This window comes from Prionailurus viverrinus, chromosome B3 (genome assembly GCF_022837055.1).
Source record: "Prionailurus viverrinus isolate Anna chromosome B3, UM_Priviv_1.0, whole genome shotgun sequence".
Lineage (NCBI taxonomy): Eukaryota > Metazoa > Chordata > Mammalia > Carnivora > Felidae > Prionailurus > Prionailurus viverrinus.
In genome coordinates this window covers 143,972,236-143,998,745 of record NC_062566.1, presented here as the reverse complement: position 1 = coordinate 143,998,745, position 26,510 = coordinate 143,972,236, and the positions used below count along the sequence as shown (strand labels likewise).

Below are 26,510 nucleotides of genomic sequence, written 5' to 3'. Positions count from 1 at the left end.
CCCGACCCTGCAGCTGGGAGACGAGCCCCAGCCCCAGAAGTCCCAGGTGTTCCCATTCTGTGATCAGCACAGAACACACACACCTCACCATGCAGTTTGTGCTGGGCTGGGTTTTCCTGGTTGCTCTTTTAAAAGGTAATTCATGGTGAACGAGGGACTCTGAGTCTGTAAATGGATATGAGCGAAACAGTGGATGTGTGACAGTTTCCTGACCAAGATGTCTTGTGTCTGCAGGTGTCCAGTGTGACGAGCAGCTGGTGGAGTCTGGGGGAGACCTGGTGAAGCCTGGGGGGTCCCTGAGACTCACCTGTGTGGCCTCTGGATTCAACTTCCGTAGCTATGGAATGAGCTGGGTCCGCCAGGCTCCAGGAAAGGGGCTGCAGTGGGTCGCAGGAATTAGTGGTAGTGGAGGTAGCACAGGCTACGCAGACTCCGTGAAGGGCCGATTCACCATCTCCAGAGACAACGCCAAGAACACGCTGTATCTGCAGATGGACAGCCTGAAGACTGAGGACATGGCCACATATTACTGTGCGAGAGACACAGTGAGGGGACTTCACTGTGAACCCAGACACAAACCTCCCTGCAGGAGGGGATCAGCACCACCAGGGGGCACACACTACGCACAATTCTCATTTGTGTTCCCAGGCGCAGGTGCAGATGGAGGTTACAGGCAGGTTTCCTGCCAGAGTCTGGGGCTTCCTCTCCACACAGCAGTTTCCCCAGGGAGCCTCCCTGGTCATATGCTTCTGTGTTTACATATTAACTCTTTGGATTAGCAACTGGGTTGTCATAGGGAAACTAGACTAATGTGCACAAAGACACAGTTGTTTGCACTTGCTTACTCCAGTCCCTCAACATGAGTGAATTACAGATTTCCTGGCGCACAACAGCTTCACCTTTACAGGATTCCCAGATGCGCTCCCTGTGCAGCCAGGACCGCAGGATCCCACAGCTCCTCCTTATCCTAACCCAGCCCTTGTCCCAGTCAAACAATGTGACACTTTCTTCATAGCCCTTTGCTACGCAGGACTTTAAATGAGCTACAGCTTTATTCAATTACTCTAAAGGAGAGACAAATAATCTCCATGTATTAGTCAAGATTCTCCTGAGGAACACAACCCAAAGGTCATTGGTTTCCATAACTAAATATGTTGAGAAGTCCATGATATACTGTCACAAGCTGAAGACCCAGGAAAACCAGTGATGTAATTCTTGTCTGATTCTGAACTAGAGTCTAGTCTCAGAACATGGAGAGCTGATGATGTAACTCTCAGGAAAAGGGCCAGAGGAGACCAATATTCCAGTTTAAACAAGCACATGGGAAGTAAAAATGAGGGAATTCGTCCCCCATCTGCATCAGATTCTAGTCACAACCTTAATGGAATGGGTGGTGCCCAAGCAGAAAGAAACCATGGCTGGAAATGCCAATCTCTTCTGGAACACATCACAGACATCCACAGAAACCGTGGTGAATCTGGGCACCCATGACGCAGTCAAGATAACCCATGAAGTTAATCATGACAAGTCAACCTCCTGTAAAAGTGGATCTCAAAGACTGAAGATTTAAAAGTCAATCCCATCATTGGGGTGGAGCCTGGTGGGCATAGCAGTGCTCCTGTGGAGGAGGGCAGAGGCCCATAAGGGGAACTGTGGTCTGAGTATCCCCTGGGCCGCATGGGGAGAGACAATTCCCTTCGTGGAGTGCATTTGGAGGACAGGGCATTGCCTCTCATAGGACAGGAGAGCTGACAGGCCCCATTAAAATTCCCTGATCATTAGCACAGGAGCCTCTTCTGAGAGCAGCTAGCTGGATGCTGCCTTCTGGTTGTTCTTCACCATGTACTCCAAGCCCCTAGTGTTCGTGCAACTGCCCATCCGGGGTAAACCAGCTCCAGGCACAGCACATCAAGACCCTCTCCCAGAGGATCAGTGGGGTCCCTGTCATATTGAGTTCACACAATTTGGAGTTTTCAAACCCAGCTAGAGCTCCTGAGATAAAACATAAGAGCCCTGTGCCACCAGATGGGCCAATGGCTTGGACGCAGACAGGGTGAAAGCAATTCTGACGGAAGCCTGGGACCCACAAGTGTTCTCTCTGTGTGAGGGCTTCTTGAACAGGGGAGGCTGGGAACTCCAACTCCAGGGACTAGAGAGGGAGCTGATGCCAGTATTTCCTCCCACCAATCAGGATGGACATCTTTCACTCAGCAGCACAGCATCCCCAGTGGAAGGTGAGCCACTAACACCAAGCTCCACCTACTCCAGCCCCCATCAAGTGCTTGCTTACTAGGAAAGAGTGCCTGGCAACCAGACCACCACTGCACCCCTTCCTCCAAAGACCACCGTAAACCCCCACACGCACCAAGTCAGCTGATCATACAGTGAGGCATATCCTCAACTCTAGGGGAGATAGGAATTAGCCTCTTTTAACAAGCAGACCAAACTCACCTAGTTAGAACTCACAACACTGGGGACAAGGTCCAACACTTCCCACTGGAGGCAAGGAGAAAATCTGCAGAGGACTGTTCTGAGGGACAGAGCAGCCAAAACATGACAGCACATTGCCATGGAACATAAAACAAATGCTTCATGAAGTGTCAGGCCCTGGACAGTATGTGAACACTCCTCAATGAAGATACTACTCTAGAAGCAGAAAAGATAACAGGATTTTCTAAAACATTTAAGAAGGCAGAGACATAGACAACAACATGATGGAGGAATTCATCCTAAAAGAAAAAATGATAAAAGGTCATTGTGAGGGATGTAATTAAAACACATAAACTAATGTGCCTCAAACAGAATTTCTAAAACTCTCATATTGAAACAGGATTTTCAAAAAGTATCATAAGGATACGACCTGTGCTTGAGGAAAATATATGAGACATGAGGGATACCCTTATTGCAAACAGAAGAGACCTAAAAACTAGTCAGGATGAAATTTTAAATGTTGTAACCGACATGTGAAACTGATTGGATATAATGACCTCAAGGCTGAAAGAAGCAGATGAATGAGGATGGGACATAGAAGATAAAATTATGGGGGAAATGAAGCTGGAAAGAAGAGGAAAATTAAAATATTGCATCACAAACATACACTTAGGGAAATCAGCAACTCCATAAACTGTAATAACATTCTTTTGAAAGGAGTCCCAAAAGAATAAGAGGGAGAAAAAGGGGGATACATTTTAGCTGAGTGAATTATAGTGAAAATTTCCACAAGCTGCGGAAGGAAATAGACATCCACATCTAGGAGGCAGAGAGAACACCCATTAAAATAAAAACTAAAATAAAAAGCAGGCCAACACTGAGACATATCATAGGAAAATGGCAAAATATTCATATAAAGAAAAACCATAAAAGCATCAACACAAAAGAAGTTGCTAACTAACAAGGGAAGATTAAAAAAAACTATGGCATGTGTCTCTACAGAAACCTTCATGCAAGTAGGGAGTGGCATTATATCCTCAACATGTACATTTGAAAATTATGCAGCTAAGAATACTTTCTCCATAAGGCAGTCTTTCAGATACAAGGAGTGATAGAATTTCCCAAACAAAAACCAAAGGAGTTCATGGCCTCTAAATCAGCCCTGCGAGAAATTAAAGGGGACCCTTTGAGTGGGAAAGGAAGACTAAAAGTAAAAAAGACTAGAAATAAACAGAGAAAATCTCCAGAAACAATGACTTTGGAGGTAACACTATGTAACTAAGTTTATATCTATCAATAATTACTGTGAATGTAAAAGGACAAAATGCTCCAATCAAAAGACATAGAATACCAGAATGGATAAAAACAAATACAAGATCCTTCTATACACTGCACACAATTGACTCATTTTCAACCTAAAACACCTGTAGATTGAAAGTGAGGGGAGGGTGAACAATTTATCATGCTAATGGACGTCAAAAGAAAGTTGTAGTACCACACTCATATCACACTAACTAGTTTTCAAACCAAAGTTTGTTACAAGAGATCAGGAAGGCAGTATATCATCATAAAGGGGTCTATCCAACAAGAAGATCTGAAGCTTTAAATATTTATACCCCAAAAATGTAAGCACTGAAATATATAACCCAATTACTAAGAAAGATAAAGAAACTCATTGATAATAGACAATAGTAGTAATAGAGAATGTTAACACTCCACTTACAACAATGGAAAGACAATCTAACCTGAAAATCAATAAGGAAACAATGGCTTTGAAAGACACATGGACTGAATGGACTTAACAGATATATTCACAACATTCCATCCTAAAGCACCAGAAGACACATTCTTTTTGAGTGCGCATGGAACATTGTCCAGAACAGATCACATACTATGTCACAAATCAGCCCTCTACAAGTACAAAAACACTGAGATCATTCCATGCGTATTTTCAAACCACAACACTATGAAACTTGAAGTCGACCCCAAGAAAAATTTGGGCAACACCACCAATACATTAGGTTAAAGAACATTGTAGTAAAAGCAGAATGAGATTTTCAGGAAATTACAGGAGCAATAAAAAATACATGGAAGCAAATGAAAATGAAAACATGCCAGTTCCAAACCATCAGGATGCAGCAAAGTTGATGGAAGAGTGAAATATACAGCAGTACAGGCCAAACTCAAGAAAGAAGAAAGGTCTCAAACACACAACCACTTTACAACTAAAGGAGCTAGAAAAAGAACAACAAATGAACCCTAAAGCCAGCAGGAACAGGTAAACAAAAGAGATTAGAGCAGAAATAAATGATATAGAAACAAAAAAAAAAAGAGTAGAACAGATGAATGAAACTATAAGCTGGTTTTTGTAAGAATAAATAAAAATGATAAACCCATGGTCAGACTTGGCAAAAACAAAAGAGAAAGGACGAAAGTAAATATAATCAGAATTTGAGAGGAGACATCGCGACTGACACCACAGAAATACAACTATGAGAAATAGTTTGGAGATTTATATGCCAACAAATTGGGCAATCTGGAAGAAATGGATAAATTCCCAGAATAAGGTAAACTACCTAAACTGAAAAAGGAAGAAATAGAAAACGTGAACAGACTGATAATGAGCAAAGAAATTGAATCATTAATCAAAAATCTACTGACACACAAAAATCCAGGGCCAGATAGGTTCACAGGTGAATTCTACCAGATATTTAAGAAGAGTGTCAAATATTCGATTTAGGTAGAATAGAATATTCCTGTCTTCACAAACTGTTCCAAATAATAGAAATGGAAAGAAAACTTCCAAATTCATTCTATAAGATCAGTATGATCGCGGTTCCAAACCAGATTAAACCCCACTAAAAATGAGACTTACAGGCCACTAGCCCTAATGAGCAAGAATGCAACAATTGTCAAGAAAATACTTGCAGGGGCACCTGGGTGGCTCAGTCGGTTAAGCGTCCGACTTCGGCTCAGGTCGTAATCTTGTGGTCCGTGAGTTCAAGCCCCGTGTCGGGCTCTGTGCTGACAGCTCAGAGCCTGGAGCCTGTTTCAGATTCTGTGTCTCCCTCTCTTTGACCTTCCCCATTAATTCTCTGTCTCTCTGTCTCTCTCTGTCTCAAAAATAAATAAACGTTAAAAAAAAAAGAAACTACTTGCAAATTGAATCCAACAATACATTAAAAGGATCCTTTAATGTGACCAGGTGGGATTTATTCCTTGGCTTTAGAGTGGTTCAATAGTCACAAATAAATCAATGTAATACATACCATAAATCAGAGAAAGGATATGAATGATATGACCCTCTCAAAGATGCAAAAAAAAATTGACATAGTACAGCATTCTCTCTTGATAAATCCCTCAACAAGGGGTAGAGGAAACAGCCCTCAACATCATAAAGTCCGTACATGAAAACCCCACAGCTAATATCCTCAGTGGGGAAAAAAAACTTTTCCTCTACTGTCAGGAACACAAGAGGGATGTCCACTCCCATCATTCTACTTAAGACAGCACTGGAAGTCTTATCTTCAGAAACAGACAACAAAAATAAATAAAGGCATTCAAGTTGGAAAGAAGAAGTCAAACATTCCCTCTTCACAGATGACATGACACTCTATATAAAAAACTCAAGACTCCACCAAAATATTGCAAGAACTGATACACAAATTCAGCAAAGTCACAAGATACAGTATCAACATACTGAAATCTGCTGCATTTCTACAGAGCAATAATGAAGAAACAGAAAGAAAAATAAAAAAACTATCCATCCCGTTTACAATGCACCAAACATAATAGGATACCTACAGAGTTAAAATATCTATACTCGGAAGACTCTAAAACCGGTGAAAGAAACTGAGGATGACACAAAGAGATGGAAACACCTTCAATGTTCATGGATTTAAGGAGCAAGGAGTGTTGAAATGTTTATGCTACACAAAGAAATGGGAGACTTCATGATTATGGATTTCATGCTATATTACAAAGCTGTACTTATCAAGACAGTAAGCTACAAGCACAAAAGAGACACATAGATCAAGAGAACAGAATAGTAAACCCAGATATGGACTCACAAATGTATGGCTACCTCATCTTGGATGAAGTAGGAAAGACTATGTAATGGGAAAAAAGACAGCCTTGTCAACAAAGGGTGTTGGGAAAACTGGACCAGAACATGCAGAAGAATGAAACTGAACCACTTTCTTACTCCATACACAAAAATAAATCCAAATGGGTGAAAGACCTAAATGTGAGACAGGAGACCATCAAATCCTAGAGGAGAACAGGCAGCAACCTCCTGGACATCGGACACAGCAACTTCTTACTAGACGTGTCTCGAGAGGCAAGGGAAACAACAGCAAACTTGAACTACTGGGACCTCATCAAAATAAAAACCTTCTGCACAGCTAAAGAAACAATCAACGAATCTAAAAGGCATTCTACAGAAATTAAAAAGGTATTTGCAAACCACATATCTGATAAAGGCTTACTATTCAAAATCTACAAAAACTTCTCAAACTCAACACCCAAAATACAAAGAATCCAGTGAAGAAATGGGCAGAAGACATGAGGAGATACTTTTCCAAACAAAGCATTCAGATGGTTAACTGACACACGAACATATGCTCAACATCACTCATCATCAGGGAATTACAAATCAGAACTACAATGAGAGATGACCACACACCTGTCAGAATGGGTACAATTAACAACGCAGGAAACAACAGATATTGATGAGGATGAGGAGAGAAGGGAACCCTTTCATACTCTTCGTGGGAATGCAAAGGGCCCGGACCATTCCAGAAAACAGTTTAAAACTAAAAATCAAACAACCTTACACACCAGCAATTGCTCTACTAGGAATTCATCCAAAGCATACAAAACTTCTGATTTGAGGAAGTACATGCACCCCAATGTTTACAGCAGCATTAACCATGACAGACAAACTGAGGAAAGAGACCAAAAGTCCACCATGTGATTAATCTGCTATATGTCTAGAATGGTATATTATCAGTCATAAAAAAGAATGAAATCTTGCCATTCACAAAGATGTTGATGCAGCTAGAGGGTATCATGCTAAGCAAAGTAAGTCAGTCAAAGATAACAAACACCATATGATTTCCTCATATGGGGAATTTAAGAAACGCAACAGATGATCTAGGGGAAGGGGTAAAAGAGCAAGAAATCATAAAAAAAAGTCTAAGGTTAGAGACCAAACTGAGGGTTGCTGGAGGGCAGGTGTGTGGGGGATGGGATAATGGGTGTTGGGGATTAAGGAAGGCACGTGTTGTGATGAGTACTGGGTGTTAGTGTAAGTGATGAATCAATAAATTCTACTACTGAAATTAATATTACACAATATGTTAACTAACAAAAATTTAAACACAAACTTAAAAAGTTTAAAAGTGGAAAAAAGGAAGGGAGAATTGTTGTCACAAATTGTCATGAACATGGAATCTAAGGCAGTGAGTCTAACGTCTTGCATTTACTCATTATATCCCTAAATGATGGTGGACATAAATTAACATACTCATGAATTTTCACAGCAGTGCCAGGTGGGCTGGAATTCAAACCACAGCTGCCCTTCCCAACTCCACTGTGCCCACACATCATGGGCAGCTTGTCCAGACACCTGCACAAGAACCCAGGTTGGACCTCAGCAGGGACGCACATCTGCAGAACTGGAAAGTGTGGACAGTTGATGCTTCCTGAGAAGCTCTGGGTTTCCTTCCCTGAGTTGCTGTCTCAGCTTCCTTGTCTTCCTTTCCTGTCTCTTGAAGAGAACCATGTTTCCTGTTAGTGGTTCATGAAAGTGAGGGGCTATATGTTCTATAAACATTCAATATGACAGATAACATACAAGGGGACAAAAAAAAAGCCCATATGATGCAGCCTGTCTCATGGCTCCTATCACCCAATGTGGTAGAGTACAAATAAACCTAAGTATTCATTTGGTTAAAAAAAAAACCTGCACAGCACGTTGGAAAAGTATTAACAGATGAGAAGCCTGGAAGAATTCCACAAATGCAGATATGAGCTCCCCTTGGAAGGAAGAAGAAAATTTACAGTCCCAACACGCAAGAGTAAAATAATTTTAGGAAATGATACAAGAGCTTCAATGTGTTCTGTTCATGAACTGTCTAAATTTGGCAATGCAAAAAATGGATTTTGAGGGTTTCACATAGAATTGCGAAGGAAAAATTGTGTCAAGAACTCGGTTGTGTGCACAGAGCTCAACGGCTCCTGAGACATATAGAAAGCCCGCTACCTGAAAAGATAAACGTGTTTTTTGACCCCAGGAGCATATCTATCAAAACTGATGAGCAGTTTGGCTAAAGAGACACAGAATGGCAACTCTTGTGAAATTTGAACTTCAATTTCAGCATGAGAACCTAATTTCCATATATTATGAAAAACCATGCCATGAAAATGATTTGCTAGAGTCTATAAATTTAAAAACAAATGACAAAACTCTAAGTCACCAGAGACCAAATAGGAAACAAGTCAACGTTTAGAGAAACCAGAAAAAAAGAAGACTTTTAGTTACATTGTAAGTCAAGATATCAGTGAGGGCCTGGGTGGTTCAGTCCGTTAAGTGTCTCACTTCAGCTCAGGTCTCGATGTCACGATTTGAGGGTTTGAGCCCTGTTGTCAGGCCCTATGCTGACAGCTCAGAACCTGGAGCCTGCTTCAGATTCTGTGTCTCCCTCTCTCTCTGCTTTTCCCCGCTAACGTTCTGTCTCTCTCTCTCTATCAAGAATAAACAGTTTAAAAAAATATTAGTCACAAGCAATCAATCATCAAGAAAATGAAAACTATAGCTAAGAACACAAGACCCATAAAAAGAAATGGTATCAATAGACTTTGTGAAAATCAAATACGCTTATCTGCCCACGTGAATACCAACAGATAAGTTACAGAGTAAGAGACAACATTCACAAATTGTATAACCACCAAGGGACCTGCATCTTGAATATGCTAAGAACCCTCAACAGTCAATAGGAAGAAAGGAAACAAACCTCCATAAAACAAACACAGCCTTGTGTAGCAGACATCCTATCCTTGAAGTTATAGACACATTAGTTACTGACTGGAGAAGACTCTTCACACCATCGACTGTCAGGGAAATTCAAATCAAGCACGCAATAGATGCCCTATACACACATCCCAATGGCTCAGGAATGAAAACAACACTGACAGCAACATCTAGGTGAGCATCCAGCATACGTGGGGCCTCAAACAATGCAGGAAGGATTGGCAAATAAACACCAGCTCTGGAAAACCGTTGGCTGTTGCTTATGAAATTATACATGGATGACATAAAAAGGAACCTGGAAATACCACTCCTGAGTATTTGCCCCTGAAAAATGAAATCCCATGCTCAGAAAAATAAATGGTGTGTAAATATTTATAGCATCTTTCTTAGTGTTAGAAGCTCAGAATAAGGCGAAAGTCTTTCTAAATATAAAGGAATAAACCAACTACGAAACTTCCATCAATGGGATGCTTTGCCAGAGAAATGTGACACTACTGATGCACACCTGAAACCAGGTGAAACTCAAAGACATGATGTGGAGGGAAGGGCGGTAGTCCCATAATTACAGAGGTGGTGTGACCTGGGACATTCACACAGCCAGACCATGGTGACAGTGGTTTGGTTGGGCATTCCTTATCTCTTTCTTTCCCAAACCACATGATGAGATATTCTGCTTCATTTGAGAGCACTCCTATGTTCAACCACCCTCTGATGTATGGAGTCTCCACAGACTGAACCCTACAACCTCGGACTCCTCTGAATGGAGAGTTGTTGAGGCCATAATCTCACATGTGTTCTGACAGGAGCTGTTCCCTCCACTGTCCCTAGCTCTGGATCTCTCCTACAGGTGAGCAGGAGTAGGTTAGGAACCCTCCACTGAAACTATTGGTCTCCTGCACCTGACTCTCCCACAACATGAGGCCCAGACCTTCCTCACACTCAGCTGGAAATGAAGTCAGTTCTATAGGAACAGATTTGCTCCTTGATTTAGAGGATTGCTCCATCTCCCCCTGACCCTGGGCAATACTCTGGGCAAAGGTCTGCAGCTGCAGGGGGTGTCTGGGACAAACAGGATTCCAAACAGTTTGGAAACTGAGGGCTCTCTTTAGGGGTGGCTGGCAGCTTCACTGCCTTGTGGCTTGCTTGTCCTGGTGGCATGAGACTCCTTCCATACAAGTCAGGTCTGGGGTGATCAGGTTCCCAGCACCCCTAGTGGACTGTGCCCAGGGCAGAGCTTCCTGCCTGGGAGTGGCGCTGCCAATAATGAGTGAGTCGCACATCTCAGTGGGACCTGCTGGGGCTTGGCCTCAACAGCAAACAGCTTAGGGTCACTGACATCCTGTCCCTCTGGGAAAGAGTCCTCTGAACAGGAGCTGGTCACCGGGAATCCTGTGTATTGGCTACAACAGTCTGGAGGGGAGGTTGCAGCCAGGCTCAGTGGCACATGCCTATAGTCCCAGTTACTTGCACTGGAGTTTCTACTTGCTGACCTGGGGTGGGAAAGGAAAAGAACATACCTTAGTTCAAATATTCTAGGTATTTTTTCTGGTAGTATATTTTCTGCAATAAATGCTTCTTCATGGGCTGTATGCCAACATGGCCATTTGCAGGCACTATAAATACATTATTTGAGTTTTTCTTCAAATTCCAGTCAGTTAACATGCAATGTAATACTAGTTTCAGGTGTAAAATATAGTGATTCAACATTGCAATACAGCACCCACTGTTCATTATGAGCACTCCCCTTAATCCCCATCAACTACCTCCCCATCCCTCCACCCACCCTCCCCCCGGTAACCATCAGTTTTTTCCCTATAATTAAGTATCTGTTTCGTGGTGCTTACGTGGTTCCATGGGTTAGGCCCATGACTCTTGATCTGGGCTCTTGTCTTGATCTCATCATTCCTGAGATCGAGCCCCACTTTGGTTTCTGCACTGACAGCACGACGTTTCCTTGGGATTCTCTTCCCATCTGCCTCTGCCCCACTCCCATTCTCTCTCTAAATAAATAAGTGAACATTGAAAAAATCGCCTATTTCTTGGTTTGCCTCTTCTCTCTTATTTGTCCCTTTGCCCATTTGTTGTTTCTTAAATTCTACATATGGATGAAATCATATATTTGTCTTTCTCTGACTTATTTCAGTAAATATAATACTCTCTAGACCCATCCATGTCCTTACAAATGGCTAATATTTCTTAGGTGGCTGAGAAATATTCCAGTGTGCGTGGATGGGGTTATGTAGATATACCACGTATTCTATACCCATTCATCAATCAATGCATACTTGGGCTGGGTTATTTCCATACCTGGGCTGTTTGTGACATAGCTGCTAGAAACATAGAGGTACAATTCCCTTCAATTAGTATTTTTGTATCGTTTGGGTGAATACCTAGTAGTGCATTTGTTCTATCGTAACGTAGTTATAGTTTTAGCTTTCTAAGGAACCTCCATGTTGTTTTCCATACTGGCTGTGCCAGTGTGCATTCCCACCAGCACCTCGAAAAGGGTCCTCTTTCTCTGCATCCTCACCAACACCTGTTGTTTCTTGTGCTGTTGACTTCAGCCTTTCTGACCAGTGTGAGTTGATATTTCATTGTAGTTTAGATTTATATTTCCCTGATGAGGAGTGATGTTGACCATCTTTTCATGTTTTATTGACAATCTTTAGGTCGCATTTGGAAAAATGCTTATTCATGTCTCCTGGCCATTTTTAATAGGATTATTCAGTTCTGGAGTTGAATTTTATACCATATATAGAAAACCTGAAAGACTCCACCAAAAAAAAAAAAAACCCGCTAGAACTGGTACAATAAACCTGTAAATTTGCAGCATACAAAATCAACATATAGAAATTCGTTACATTTGTAGACACCAATAATGAAGCAGGAGAAATAGAAATCAAGGAATCAATCCCATTTAAAATTACACCAAAACCATAATATACTAGAAATAAACCTAAGTAAAGAGGTAAAAGATCTGTACTCTGAAAGGTCTGGGACATTTATGGAAGAAATTGAAGAAAACACAAAGAAATGGAAAAATATTCCATGCACATGGATAAAAGAAAAATCATTGGTAAAGGACAATACTATCCAAAGCAATCTAGACATTCAATGCACATAATTCAATTTCCTGTCAAATACTACCAGCATTTTTCACAGAGCCAAAACAACTCCAAAATTATCATGGAACCACCAAAGACCCCAAATAACCAAAGATCTTGAAAAGGAAAAAAACCTGGAGGCATCACAATTATGGATATCAAGCTATATTACAATGCTGTAGTCATCAAGACAGGATGATACTGGCAAAAAAAGACACATAGATTAATGGAAAAGATTAGAAAACCCTGAAATGGACACATAACTATATGATCAACTCATCTTTGACAAAGCAGGAAAGACTATCAAATGGAAAAAGTCCTTTCAACCACTGGTGTTGGGATAACTGGACAGCATCATGAACTTGTAATGAACCTGGACCACTTTCTTACAGTACACACAAAAATAAATACAAAATGAATGAAAGACCTAAATGTGAGACAGGAAACCATCAAAATCCTAGAGGAGAACACAGGCACCAACCTCTTTGACCTTGGCCAGAATAAGTTCTTACTAGACGTGTCCCCAGAGGCAAGGGAAACAATAGCAAAAATAAACTATTGGGATCTCATCAAGATAAAAAAGCTTCTGCACAGCAAAGAACAAATCAACACAACTAAAAGGCAACTGACAAAATGGGGGGAGATATTTGCAAATGACATCTCAGATAAAGGTTTAGTATCCAAAATCTATGAAGAACTTACCAAACTCAACACTCAAAAAACAAATAATGCAGTGAAGAAATGGGAAGAAGACATGAATACATATTTTTCCAAAGAAGACATCCAGATGGCAAAAAGACACGAATAAAGATGCTCAACAACACTCTTCATCAGTGAAATATAAATCAAAACCACAATGAGATACCAACTCACACCTGTCACAATGACTAAAATTAACAATTCAGAAAACACAAAATGTCACCAAGAATGCAGAGAAAACGAAACCCTTTCACACTGTTGATGGTAATGCAAACTGGTGCAGCCACTCTGGAAAACAGTTGGAGCTTCCTCAAAAAATGAAAAACGGAACTATCCTGTGATCAAGCAATTGCATTTATCCAAGGATACCAAAGGTATCCAAAGGATACCAAAATGCTGATTCGAAGGGGCACGTGCATCCCAATCTTTATGGCAGCCTTATCAACAAAAAACAAATTGTGGAACAGCCCAAATATTCATCAACACATGAATGCATAAAGAAGAGGTGGTAAATATATACAATGCAATATTACTTAGCCATCAAAAAGAATGACATCTTGCCAATTACAATAATGTGGATGAAACTACAGTGTATTATGCTAAGTGGAACAAGTCAGTCAGAAAAAGTCAAAATCCTATGATTTCACACATTACTGGAATATAAGAAACACAACATACGGAAATGAAAAATAAAATAAATCAAAACAGAGAGGGAGGAAACCAGAAGACACTCTTAAATACAGAGAACAAACTGAGGGGAAGTGGGGGAGGTGGGGTAAATGGCACGTGGCCATTAAGGAGGGCACTGGTTGAAATGAGAACTGGGTGTTATATGTATGCGATGGTTCCCTATTTCTACCCCTAAAATCAGTACGACACTGTATGTTAACAGACTTGAGTTTACATTAATATAATACAAGAAAATTATATATAGAGGTAGACTACCTCAAAATAGCAAGCTTCTGCACAGTGAAGGAAATAATCAACAAAACAAAAAAGCAACCTATGGAATGGAAGTAGATATCTGTAAATGACATATCCTCAGGGTTAGTTTTCAAAACATATGTTTTTTTAAATAGTTTTCAAATTATCAGTAGAGAGTGTGCCCATGAAGTTCATCACACTGTTGTGTGAGAAGCAAAACTCATGTCTTCCACTTATATTGTGGTAAGATCTCACTGAACATGAGGCCCACACTCTTCACAAAATTTTAACCATACCTTACAGTATTGTTAACTACAGGGGTAATGATGTGGAGTCCCCTCTGGAACTTAATCATCTTGCATAACACAAAATCATAGCCCTTGAGATCTACTCCTCATTGACCCTCCCTGCCAGGCCCTGGAAACTGCCATTTCACTCTCCATTTCATTGTTATCAAAACCCAAATTCAGCTGCCTGTTGCTGGAAAGGTCAATGTTCAAAGTTTCAGTTTTGGGGGAAAGGAATTTGAGCTATATTCAGAAGGCCAGCCACTGGGGAAAAGGCAAACTCTTGTCCAAATGCCAACTCTGAGGTTTCTCCCTGACCCAGGGCGTTTTAAAGCAGTAGAGGGTACTTAATCAAGCAAGGGAGTGCCACGGTCAATACCATATTTTGATCATGGGCAGAATCCATGGTACAAGCTGCCAAAGTAACCTCAACTTTCCTGCATCTCCAGCTGAAGAGGGAACCAAACATACATGGGAAGAGACTGCCAGAGGCCAGGAAAGAACCAACATAAGGGATTAGAGGAGAAAACCCCTGGGGCTCACACATGGTCAGCAGTACTTACTGTTCTCCCCAGCTGGCATAAGAAAATACTAAAATACAACCTTGTAGTTCACCAATCATCACTCAGAATACTGAGAAATGTTTTCCTCAGTGAACTCAGAGGCACATTCAAAGCAAAAACCAAAAGGACCAAATGGCTTGCAAACTGATAGCCAAGGAGAATAAGACACATAAAACTACAAAGCGATTTTTTGCATCACCCATAAAGGTAAAATTGACAATGTTTACCTCCACATCACAAGGAAGCAAAAACAGTGGTCTCTGAAATGAGGAAAAGTAGTCATCCAAAGAAAGTGACCCAGCAGTACCACAGGACATGGAATTGGTAGAGAAGTTCAGGGTGTTATAACTGCATAGCCCATATGCAAGTAGCTGGAGGAAAGACTGAGGTGTTGACTAGAGCCAGGTGCGTGGGTCCAAATCACTACCCATGTCCAAGTGACCACTCTTGACCATGGCCCACCTGCCCCTCCCACATCCACCCCAGCTGAACTGATGTGCAGGGTCACCCAATGCCACACCCTGGGACTGTTGCCGAACCCCACAGGTGGCCCCCAGGTGCAGGGTGCTGGCCACCTGGCACAGCCCTCTGCTCTGTCTGATGGTCTAGACCTGGCTTTGCTGAGGATCCTCCATTTATCCATTCTCACTGGCAGATGTCTCTGAGCAGGGGCATGAGGCTGGCAGAGGGCCAGGTCACCCTGAGGGCACCCCTCTTGATGTTTGCACTCTGGGCAGTGCTGGCTCCTGTGCAGGGTTCTCAAGGGCATCCCTCATGGTGCTACATCTCCTCTGATGTGGTAATTCCCAAGAAGTAGCTGAACCACAGCAAGGGCATTCAGATGCCTGGCTGTCTGTCCTATAGCCTGCATTTTGGGGGCAAGAGACATGTTATGCACATGCGGCAAAAGAAACTCTTTTGGTCCAGACTCTGCTGCTGATGACTCAGGATGCTCAGGAAGCCTTGCAGATGGACTACCCTTTCATGCCTCCAGACTGTTACCACCTCGGCTACCAGGAGGAGATTCCTTTTTCCATGGTCACAATTGACACAGGCTATAGCAGCCTTGAAGATATCATGAAGTTGGATTAACTTGCCTCTGAAATGAGACCCCTTGGTGATTTCCAATGGTTTGAACACTTTGTTTCTCAGATAGTTGCAGACATCTGTGCAATGGGACCTACTTATAACCTGGGATATAAGGAGGACAGGGGACCCCCTGTTCCTCAAGGAAATGCCAGTGCAACCCCAAGGATCTCTAGTAAGTTCTATTCATCCCATCACAGAATTTTCAAAGGACTTGTTCTCAGTTTCAAAACAATGTATAGTGTGTTAACCACGTGGAAAAAAATGCCCAATTCCTAATAAGGCTAGTTAGCTTAATTGAGTCAATATTTCATGGTATTGATGTAAGTTATTGGGTTCATGGTCATTTATAGGGAGAGACATCAAGCTTACACGGGCAATTATGTGTTGCATCAGAGTCCTTTTTTCTCTTCAATAGTATGAGTCAAAGTATTTTCGATTTCTTAAAACACATTCACCCTTAATTGTGATTTGAAATGGGCCCCATGAGGTTCATTGCACTCCAGTTGTGTATTCTACATGCCATCCACCAATGGGTTGTATGCCATCATTCTGGGTTATTTACGCAGACATTATTTACTCTTGTCTGTCATAGCAACACATCAGATTGCAAGAAATTGTGGCTTGTGCATTGACACTGATGAATGTGCTTGCCAAAAATGGTCCAGCTGCCTTAGGACCCAATTAACTGGTATAATGGAAGCTTTCAGTAACTGTTCCTTCATTATAATGAATTTTGGAACAGGCAAGTGCAGGTTCAACACTGAAATGTGCATTTAAATAAAAGCCTGACCCACTGTCATTATGGAAACTACATAGTGGATCCAGGCAAGCAGTGTGACTGTGGCTCATTCAACCAGTGCTACAGCAATTTAGGCTGTCTGCGTGATTGTATCTGAACCCCTGGGGGCAAATGTAATACAGGCAGATGCTATACAGACTGCACCAACTCCGCTGCTTGGACACTCTGCAAACAATTGAAGATATACTTGATCTTCCAGAGTACTGCCAAGGGGTGTCCTTGGCGTACCCTGATGACTTCCATATGCAAGATGGAACCACGTGCACTGAAGAGGGCTGCTGCTATCATGGAAACTGCACTGACCGCACTATTCACTGCCAGGAAAGCTTTGGCAGAAATTCTGGGAAAGATGAAGATGTCTGCTATACCATCAATCACATAGGCAGTCGACATGGACACTGCAGACGACCCCGGGGAATTCAACGCTGAACCCCGTTCCCACACAGACATGCCGTGTGGAAGGCTGCAGTGTACGAATGTCACACATCTCCCTCAGCTGCAAGAGCATGTTGGATTCCATCTGTCTGAGATCCAGGATTCTGATGTTTGGGGCTGGATTCACATCGTAGCACAGGAACAACCGAGATTGGTCATGTGACAACTGGTACTTCCTGTGCTTCTGGAAAGTTCTGTCAGGATACCTACTCCAATGGCAGTGTGGCTCAGCTGAATTATGACTGTATCCCAGAGAAATGCAGTCACTGAGGGATGTGCAACCATAACAGGAACTGCCACTGCCACATAGGCTGGGATCCTCCATGGTGCACGGACAAGGCACTGGTGGGAGCACAGACAGTGGGCCCCTCTAAGAATAATTCAGTCAGTCAGGCAAAGTCATGAATGCATGGTATATCTCAGAGTGGTTTTTGGTCACATTATGCCATAATAGCTGCATTCCTCTTTGTTGTTTCCACAAATGTCAGAACTATAAACACAGAGAAAGTTAAGGAAGGGATTTTTGGAGAAGACAATCCATAATTCAACCTCCAGACCCCTGAACAACTACAGACAATGCACCTGGTGCATCTGTATTAATACAGTAATGAGGCGGCACAGCTGACATCCACGTTTCCAAGGGTCCGTGGGAGACACAGGGGTCCTCAGGCACATCATGGCTCTGACACCAGGTCTCTCATGGTCACCGACCAGCACTCTGAAATAAAACTTGAAAACTGAATGCTTGTGGCCTTTATGTAGTTTTTAAACCTGTAAGAGCCCAAACTGAGCCTTAGTTTCTGGGAAGAGGCACTGAGTCACAGCTGTGTCTTGAGCGGACGTGTCTGGTTCCAGAATTAAGAGAAGTTGACACAAGCTACTTTATTGGCAACTTCATGAGTTTTCTCCAAAACTGCGCTGTTGTGGACTGAAAAGTTTCTCATTCTCCAGGTAATCTGTCTTCCCCCAGTCCCAACGTGGGTTCAGGATAATAGAGGGCTACCACCCACCCATACTGCCTGTCCCACACGGGGGTTTCTGCAGGCTGTGAGGGAAGGGGACTGGCATTAGGTTCCACCTAGTGCAAGCCGTGCCTCTCCGGAGAGCAAATTTCCAAATGTGGGAGACTGAGACCATGAGGTTGAAAGGAGCATGCCATAAATCAATCAGAAAGGTAGGCACAAGTGTCTATGGATGACTCTGGCATCTAGAGGGAGCTCGGTAAATGTGAATCCCTGCTCTCTTTCTCTTGCCTACTTTTCAGTGAGTTTAACTGTAGATAAGAATCTGCCTAGGGTTCCCACTTTGGTTTTCCAAGCACCTTCTAGAATAACACAGAGGTGAGCCTGTGAGGGTTAGCAAATTCAGCCCCATCCACTCCCAAGAAATCCTGTACTTGCTACCCTGTTTTCTATGTCCTGATTATTGTGAAGGTGGGATGGAGGCCTGCCCTTCCCTAGTCCTTGTGCCCTCTTGTTCTGGGCTCTGTAAGTCATAAATGCTGTGCTTCCATTTCCTTGTTGGGGGTTTACTGAAACCCCACCTTCAGTCACAAGGGGGCCGCACATCTCATGTACCCCAAGCGAGAGCTCAGATGCCTAGGGAGCTGCCTGTCACCCACTGTGACTTGCTGTTGCCACTTCCTTCAGCAGGTCACAGTCTACATGTTCTTAATTCAGTACAGAAGCTGAGGTCCCACAATACATTTATCCCCAAGGATGGGATTGGGAGCCTAGCTGATGCCCCCCTACAATGCCTTAGACCTAAGAATGGCTCACTCATTCTTCACCCTCGCGTCTCAGCTGCTGTGGGAAGGAGCTGGTGCTTGCTGGTGGTCTGTAGCTTTGATTTGAGCTTATGCCAGTTGTTGCCAGAAACCCTCACCCTAAATTATCAGTGCCATAAAAGGTCAGACTCCCTGCAGAGACAAACAAGCAGGCACCAGTCTGGGGGTGCAGGGGTGTGTATTTCATATTCACCTCCAAAGGAGGTGGACACCGAGGACAGTGTTCCTAGATTAGTGTCAAAGAAGACGCCAGCTGCTTTGTCCAGTGTGTTGCGGCCAGCACCGTGGTGTTGTGCTTGATTAGCCAGCCCTAGCTAGTGATGGAGGCAAATCTACAAGAAATATCATGGCACCCAGGGTGGAGGACTTGGCCAAGGCAAGCTCCCCCTGGTGGCTGCAATCCTCGCTGCTGTCGCCAATGGCTTCCCACCTGTCAGGTGTTGAGTGGGACACCTCAGTGTGGGAGGCCACAGAACACGACTCTGGGAAGAAATAACTTCTATCCCAGATTCTCCCTGTCACGATCCACTACACCTACATGTCCAAGGACCAGCGTGAGAGACAGAAATGGTGACAGGCACTATACCATCATGGAAATGCAATGCTTCCTGGAATCATTTGTCCAAAGGGAGGGAGACAAGGACATTGATTGGCTTTTGTGGTCTTCGCCATTGGCTCCGAGGTGTTGCTTACAGCACTTGACATACTGCAGCTGACTGAATTGGTCCAAGACCGCCAAAGTCATCATTCACTGAAAAACTCAAAGTATCCACAGCCTGTTTACAGAGACACTGTAGAGGAGCCTCCAGACTTTTCACTCTATCAAAAGACCATGACAAGCACGCCAAGGCACAGGGCAGGACACACAGACCAAAAAAGGGGGGGAAGGCTCTGAGGAAGACGCTCCCCAAGCACCCAGAGCCCACAGAGGTAGGAAGAAAGAAGCTCTGATTCCTGGGACTTGGATTTTTATGGCATGGCAGCACAGGCCCACTGGGAGAGGTCAAGCCCAGGTGACGCCATCCAACTCTAAGATAGAATGGGGACAATTCAAAGAGTGTGGGGTTTTTGTTTTTTGTTTTTGCCTTGTGTCATGAGCCCAAGATCCCTTGACCATTTCCAACCTGGAGTAGAGACCCTTGACAACACAATCTAAGGAGTTCTTCATGAAGGACCACTCTGACCTTAAGTCTGTGCCATTACATTCACAGTGGGGGAACAGGATGACATAGGTTCCTGGCCTCGTGACAAGAACCTGATCTCAGGACTCACTGTGGAGACTTTGGGTGGAGGAGGGCATGCATCCATGCTGATAAGAACCGGTTTCATCAGGACCCGCTGTGGAGGATTCAAGAGGACTAGGGCGCATGTCCAAACCCAAGAGAACCTGGTCTCCAAAGACCCTCTGCGGAGGATTCGGGAGGACTAGGGCCTGTGTCCATGCTGACAAGAACCGGCTTCATCAGTACCCACTGTGGGGGATTCGGGAAGACGAAGTCCTAGGTCCAAACTGACAAGCACCCAGTCTCTACAGGACCCGCTGTGGAGTCTTGGGGTGGACTAGGGCCCACGTCCGAACAGACAATAACCCGGTCTCCTCAGGATCCATTGTAGAGCCTTCCGGCGGACAAGGTCCCGTGTCCACACCAACAAGAATCCGGCTTTTCCGGACCCGCTGTGGAGGATTCGGGAGGACCTGGACCTGTGTCCACATGGACAAGAACCCGGTCTCCTCAGGACCCACTGTGGAGGATTCAGGGGGACTTGGCCCCACGTCCAAACCAAGAAGAACTCGGTCTCCACAGGAACCGCTCAGGAGGATTCGGGAAGACGAGGGCCCGCGTCCAAACCAACAAGAACCCGGTGTCCTCACGACCTGCTGTGGAGACTTCAGGTGGACAAGTGCACGCGTCCACACGGACAAGAACCCGGTTTTGTCAGGACCTTCGGTGGAGACTTAGGGGGGATGAGGGCCCTTGTCCACACCGACAAGAACCCGGTTTCGTCAGGACCGGCTGTGGAGGATTCGGGAGGACCTGGGCCTGCGTCCACACAGACAAGAACCGAGTCTCCTCAGGACCCACTGTGGAGGATTCAGGGGGACGTGGCCCCGCGTCCACACGGACAAGAACGGTCTCCTCAGGACCTGCTGTGGAGGATTCAGGGGGACGTGGCCCCGCGTCCACACAGACAAGAACCCGGTGTCCTCACGACCCGCTGTGGAGATTTCGGGTGGACGAGGGCCCGTGTCCACACGGACAAGAACCCGGTCTCCTCAGGTCCCTCTGTGGAGATTCAGGGGGACGTGGCCCCGCGTCCACACTGCCAAGAACCCGGTCTCCTCAGGACCCTCTGTGGAGGATTCAGGGGCAAGTGGCCCCGCGCCCACACTGACAAGAACCCGGTTTTGTCAGGACCCGCTGTGGAGGATTCAGGGGGACGTGGCCCCGCGTCCACACAGACAAGAACCCGGTCTCCACAGGACCCACTGTGGAGGATTCAGAGGCACGTGGCCCCGCGTCCACACGGACAAGAACCCGGTCCTCTCAGGACCCACTGTGGAGAATTCAGAGGCACGTGGCCCCGCGTCCACACGGACAAGAACCCGGTCCTCTCAGGACCCACTGTGGAGAATTCAGAGGCACGTGGCCCCGCGTCCACACGGACAAGAACCCGGTTTTGTCAGGACCCGCTGTGGAGGATTCGGGAGGACCTGGGCCTGCGTCCACACCGACAAGAACCCGGTCCCGGTCTCCTCAGGACCTGCTGTGGAGGATTCAGGGGGACGTGGCCCTGCGTCCACACGGTCAAGAACCCGGTCCTCTCAGGACCCGCTGTGGAGGATTCAGGGGCACGTGGCCCCGCGTCCACACGGACAAGAACCCGGTCTCCTCAGGTCCCGCCAAGGCAGGAAAAGGTGAGGAGAAAGCCAGGCCCCTGGAGGAGGAGCTTCCGGAACCTGGAGGCTGAGGGCAGCGGTGTTCCCCAGACCCTGGGGGGAAAGGACCCTGCGCGGCGTCGTGCGCGGTGACACTGTGTCCCCCGCGGGGCTTACCTCACCGGCGCCGGGGGCGGGGCCGCGCGGCCGTGTTCCTGCTCCGCGCCCACTCGGTTCCCGCCGCTTCCTCATGCGGTTCGTGGTCCAGGAGCGGGGTCCCCTGGAGGAGCTTGCACTCCCGCCGCTCTGGCCTCGCGGGTCCCTTCAGCCTCCGCGCGGGGCGGGGTGTCCCTCCCGAGTCTGCGACGGCGCCGTGGGGAGTTCGGTGCGACACCCCGGAGCTGCAGGTCGCTCCGGGCAGGACAGACGTGCTCATGGCGTCGGTTCCTCCGCGGCCAGGAGCACAGAGCCACTCTCCGCTCCCGTGCGTCTTCCTCCGTTTCTGTCCCCAGCGCCCTGTCCTGGGACAGCAGGCCTGCCACCTCCTTGCTCAGATTTCCTCTGGGGCACGTCGTTCCTTCTGCGGCGGTTGTAAATGGCACCGTCTCCTCCTTTCTCTTTCCGACGGGTCGTCAGGAGCGTGCAGACGTGCACGTGGTGTGTGCGTGCTGATCTCCTATCCCGCGAGTGTCCTCGTTTATCCTTCCGTTGCCCTTGGAAACAACGCCGCCAGTTACGTTACCAGCAAAAGTGGGTTTATTCAGGAGTAGCGGAGAATTGCCATCGGGGCCCAGCAAGCTGTGGCAGAACCGCGGCCGGGTGGGGAGCACACGGAGAGGAACGCTGTTTCCGGAGAAGAGGAAGTTGGGAGGGTGGTTTTGAAGCGAGGTCCGCAGGAGGAAAGCAGGGCTGCAGGGCGACCAGGCGCCTCCCGGCCCGGCTGCAGGCGCGGTGGGTTTCCTGTAGGGGCCGCAGGGCACAGCTCCCCCTGGCGGGGCCTGAGCCTGGGGCTTCTCTCTGCGGAGGGTTCTAATCTTGGGTCTGTAACGGTGCGTTGTTCTGGAGCCTGACCCTGGGTGCTGGGCTCCGCCTTCCAGCCTCCCCTCCCCGCCTCCCGGGTCCACTTCGGTGAGATGTCCCTTCACTGTTTTTCGCAGTTCTAACAGCTTATTCGTGGCGTCTTGTGGACAACCGGAATTCCAAATCCCACTGCTTCCGCTGCACCCAAGACACGTGGCCACCAATTGAACCCTCCCACGTGCCTCTGGCTCACGTGCTGCCTCCTGCAGGGCCCGTGGCCTCTCCGCCTGGGTGAGCTGGGTCTGGGCGTGGGCCTACGTCACAGCGTTTGACCCCTCTCTTGCTGCTGTCATGCGGGGCTGACACTGTTGTTTCCAGGAGTACCTTACTCTGTGATTTCAGACGTGCAGTGAACGTGTCACAGCAGCGCAAATACGCTTTACCTGGACGCTCGTTTCTTTGCCTCGTTTGCCACTTCACATGAGATACTTTGGTGCATTTTAACGTTTTTTTTTATTTTTTTTTATTTTTGGGACAGAGAGAGACAGAGCATGAACGGGGGAGGGTCAGAGAGAGAGGGAGACACAGAATCGGAAACAGGCTCCAGGCTCCGAGCCATCAGCCCAGAACCTGACGCGGGGCTCGAACTCACGGACCGTGAGATCGTGACCTGGCTGAAGTCGGACGCTTAACCGACTGCGCCACCCAGGCGCCCCACTTTGGTGCATTTTAACCCAAAGAGGGACGCCCTCCCGCGAAACCACCACAGAACCCCAAATGAGGAAATCCCTGCGTTTCCACATTAGAACCCAGACCACAGACCCACTTCAAGTGTCCCCACCGGCCCCACTGTGAAATGTCTTTTCCCATTCTGATCTGGTTTATTTTGGGGAAGTGCTCCTGAGACTTTCCCCTATCTGTGTAACCTGGGGGGATTTAAAGAGCAAGGTGGTTCCTGGGGTGCCTGGGGTCTCAGTCTGCTAAAGGCCGAGTTCACTTCAGGTCATGATCTCCAAGTTGATGGGTTCCAGCACCTGCTTTGTGCTCTGTGCTAACAGTTCAGAGCCTGCAGATTGCTTCAGATTCTGTGTCTCCCTCTTGCTCTGCCCCTCCCGCTATCATGACCTCTGTCTCTCTTTTTCAACAATAAATAATAAATGTTAAAAAAAAAAAAAGAGCAAGATGGTTCCTGAGTGGCCTTTTCTGGATGGCTTCTGTCACTGGGGATGTTTTCTGCATTCACCCATGTTGTGACGTGTATCAGTCCTTCATTTTTAAATTCTGATTAAATGTACGTAACATAACATTTACCACGTAAGTCACTTTAGGCATACAGTTGTCTGGCATTAACTGCATTCACACTGTAGTACATCCATCTCCAGAACGTTGTCATGTTCCCTGAGGGAAACTCTGTATCTGTAAAACCCTAAATCCCAATTCCCCTTTCCCCTCGGCCCCTACAGCCACATTCTACTTGGTGTCTCTGAGTATGACTTTTCCGGACACCTCCCTTAAGTGGAACCATAGTGTATTTTCCTTCTGTCACTGGCTCATTTCACTCAGCATAATCACTGCCAAGTTCAGTCGGTGTGCTAGTGTGTGTCAGAACTCTCTTCCTTTTTAAGGCTGAATCATATTCCATTGTGTATATACTACATTTTGTTTATTTACTCATCTGTGAATAGTTACTTGGGTGGCTTCCATCTTTTGGCTGTTGTGAAGAAGCTGCTATGAATACGGGAACATGAATACCTGCTCGAGGCTTTGCTTTAAATTTCCAGATGTAAGTGCAGATGTGGAGTTCTGTGATAGCTTTCTGAGAAACCAGTATTTTCTACAGCCACAACATTTTACTCTATTTTTTGTATGACAGAATAGTATTCCTGTTTAAGGGTCTGCCCCAGGTTGTTTATCCATTCACACACCGATAGGCATTTGCATAGTTTCTACAATTTGGCTATTGTGAACAGTGCTATGTATGTGCACATGCACTTTGTTTAAACAACTGTTTTCAATTCTTCGAGATATACATCTAGGAGTAGTATTGTTGGGCCATATGGCAATTCTATGTTTTTATCTTTTTTTAGGGGGGGGGAATTGCCAAACTATTTTACACATAGTCTCCACCATTTTACATTTCCATAAGCAAGGTTGAAGGGTTCCAATTTCTCAACATCTTTACCAACATTTGTTATTTCGTAGTTGTATTGATTAGAGCATTTTTAGTGCGTGTAAAAGGGTATCTCACTGTGGTTTAAATCTTCATTTCCATAAGGACTATTGATGTTTAATATCTTTTCAAGTGGTATTCACCATTTGTATGATTGCACTGGGGAAAGATATATCCAAACCCTTTGACCATATTAAAAATTGGGTTGTCTTTTTGTTGATGAGTTGTAAAAACTCTTTATAAATTCTGCATAACAGGCTCTTACCAGACAAATAATGTGCAAATATTGTCTTCCATTAGGCTTTGTCTTTTCACTTTGGGGATATCATCTTCTGGTATACAAAGGTTTCTAATGTTGAGAAAACTAAATTTATCTACTTTTTCTTTCCTTGTTTGTGCTTTGGTGTCATCTCTAACAGCATTGCTAAACCCAATGGTCATGAAGATTTATCACGATATATTGCTTCCAGAGGTCATAATTTTACATTTAAACTCTTGATCCATTTTGATTTGATGTTTGTATATGGTGTGAGGTATATGTCAAAATTCAGTTGACCAAAGATGAAGGGGCTTATTTCTGGGTTCTCCATTAAATATCACTGACCTGTACGTATCTTTATTTTTGTAATGTTTATTTATTTTTGAGACAGAGAACACGCGAGACCCAGAGAGATGGGAGAGATAGGAAACTGATTGGTGTGCAAAGGAAAGGGTTTGGATAGACCTGAGAATGATACATTTCTTTGACCTGTGGTTACTCAGTTGTCCTGTAACTTGATTATGTTCATCTAAACTCATAGAATCTTATAATAAACATGGTCATTTACCATATTTAAGTTACTTCTGTAAATATATCATTACTTTCATTATTAGATAAAATTTTATAAAATTATTTCTATAAATACTTATGTCTTCACACTCTGTATTGTGTTCCTTCTTAGCTTGGTGGTTGTCTGATGACCATATAAAGTAGATAGATAGGATGGACCAGTTTTGTAGGGGGGACAGATTTAGTTCAGTTCATGAAAGTGACCGTTTCTAATGCAAGACTGTGGGGACAAGGGGCTGAGATGGGGTGCAAAATAATAACATCATGGGAATGAACTCAAGGCTATTGTGGAGAGAGTCTGTCATGTTTTACCTATACAGTTCTTTCCTCAATGCGAATTATTAGGAGACCTGCCAACCTAACAAACTGTTGTTAAATCCACAGGAAATGAATGGAAGAGTCCAGAAGGAGACTGGCAGGTGGTGGATGCAGGGATGGAGCCTGGTGGGCAGAAGCCTGATGGT

At 45.0% G+C, this 26,510-nt stretch overlaps 1 gene segment (V, D, J or C); it reads left to right on the top strand.

The window, feature by feature from the left end:
• On the top strand, positions 1-25,147 carry LOC125168498 (immunoglobulin heavy variable 3-23-like). The segment is given in 5 exon segments: positions 1-135; positions 235-545; positions 1,129-1,135; positions 16,410-16,413; positions 25,135-25,147. Coding segments are annotated over 5 exon segments (369 nt in total).
• The last annotated feature ends 1,363 nt before the right edge of the window (positions 25,148-26,510 follow it).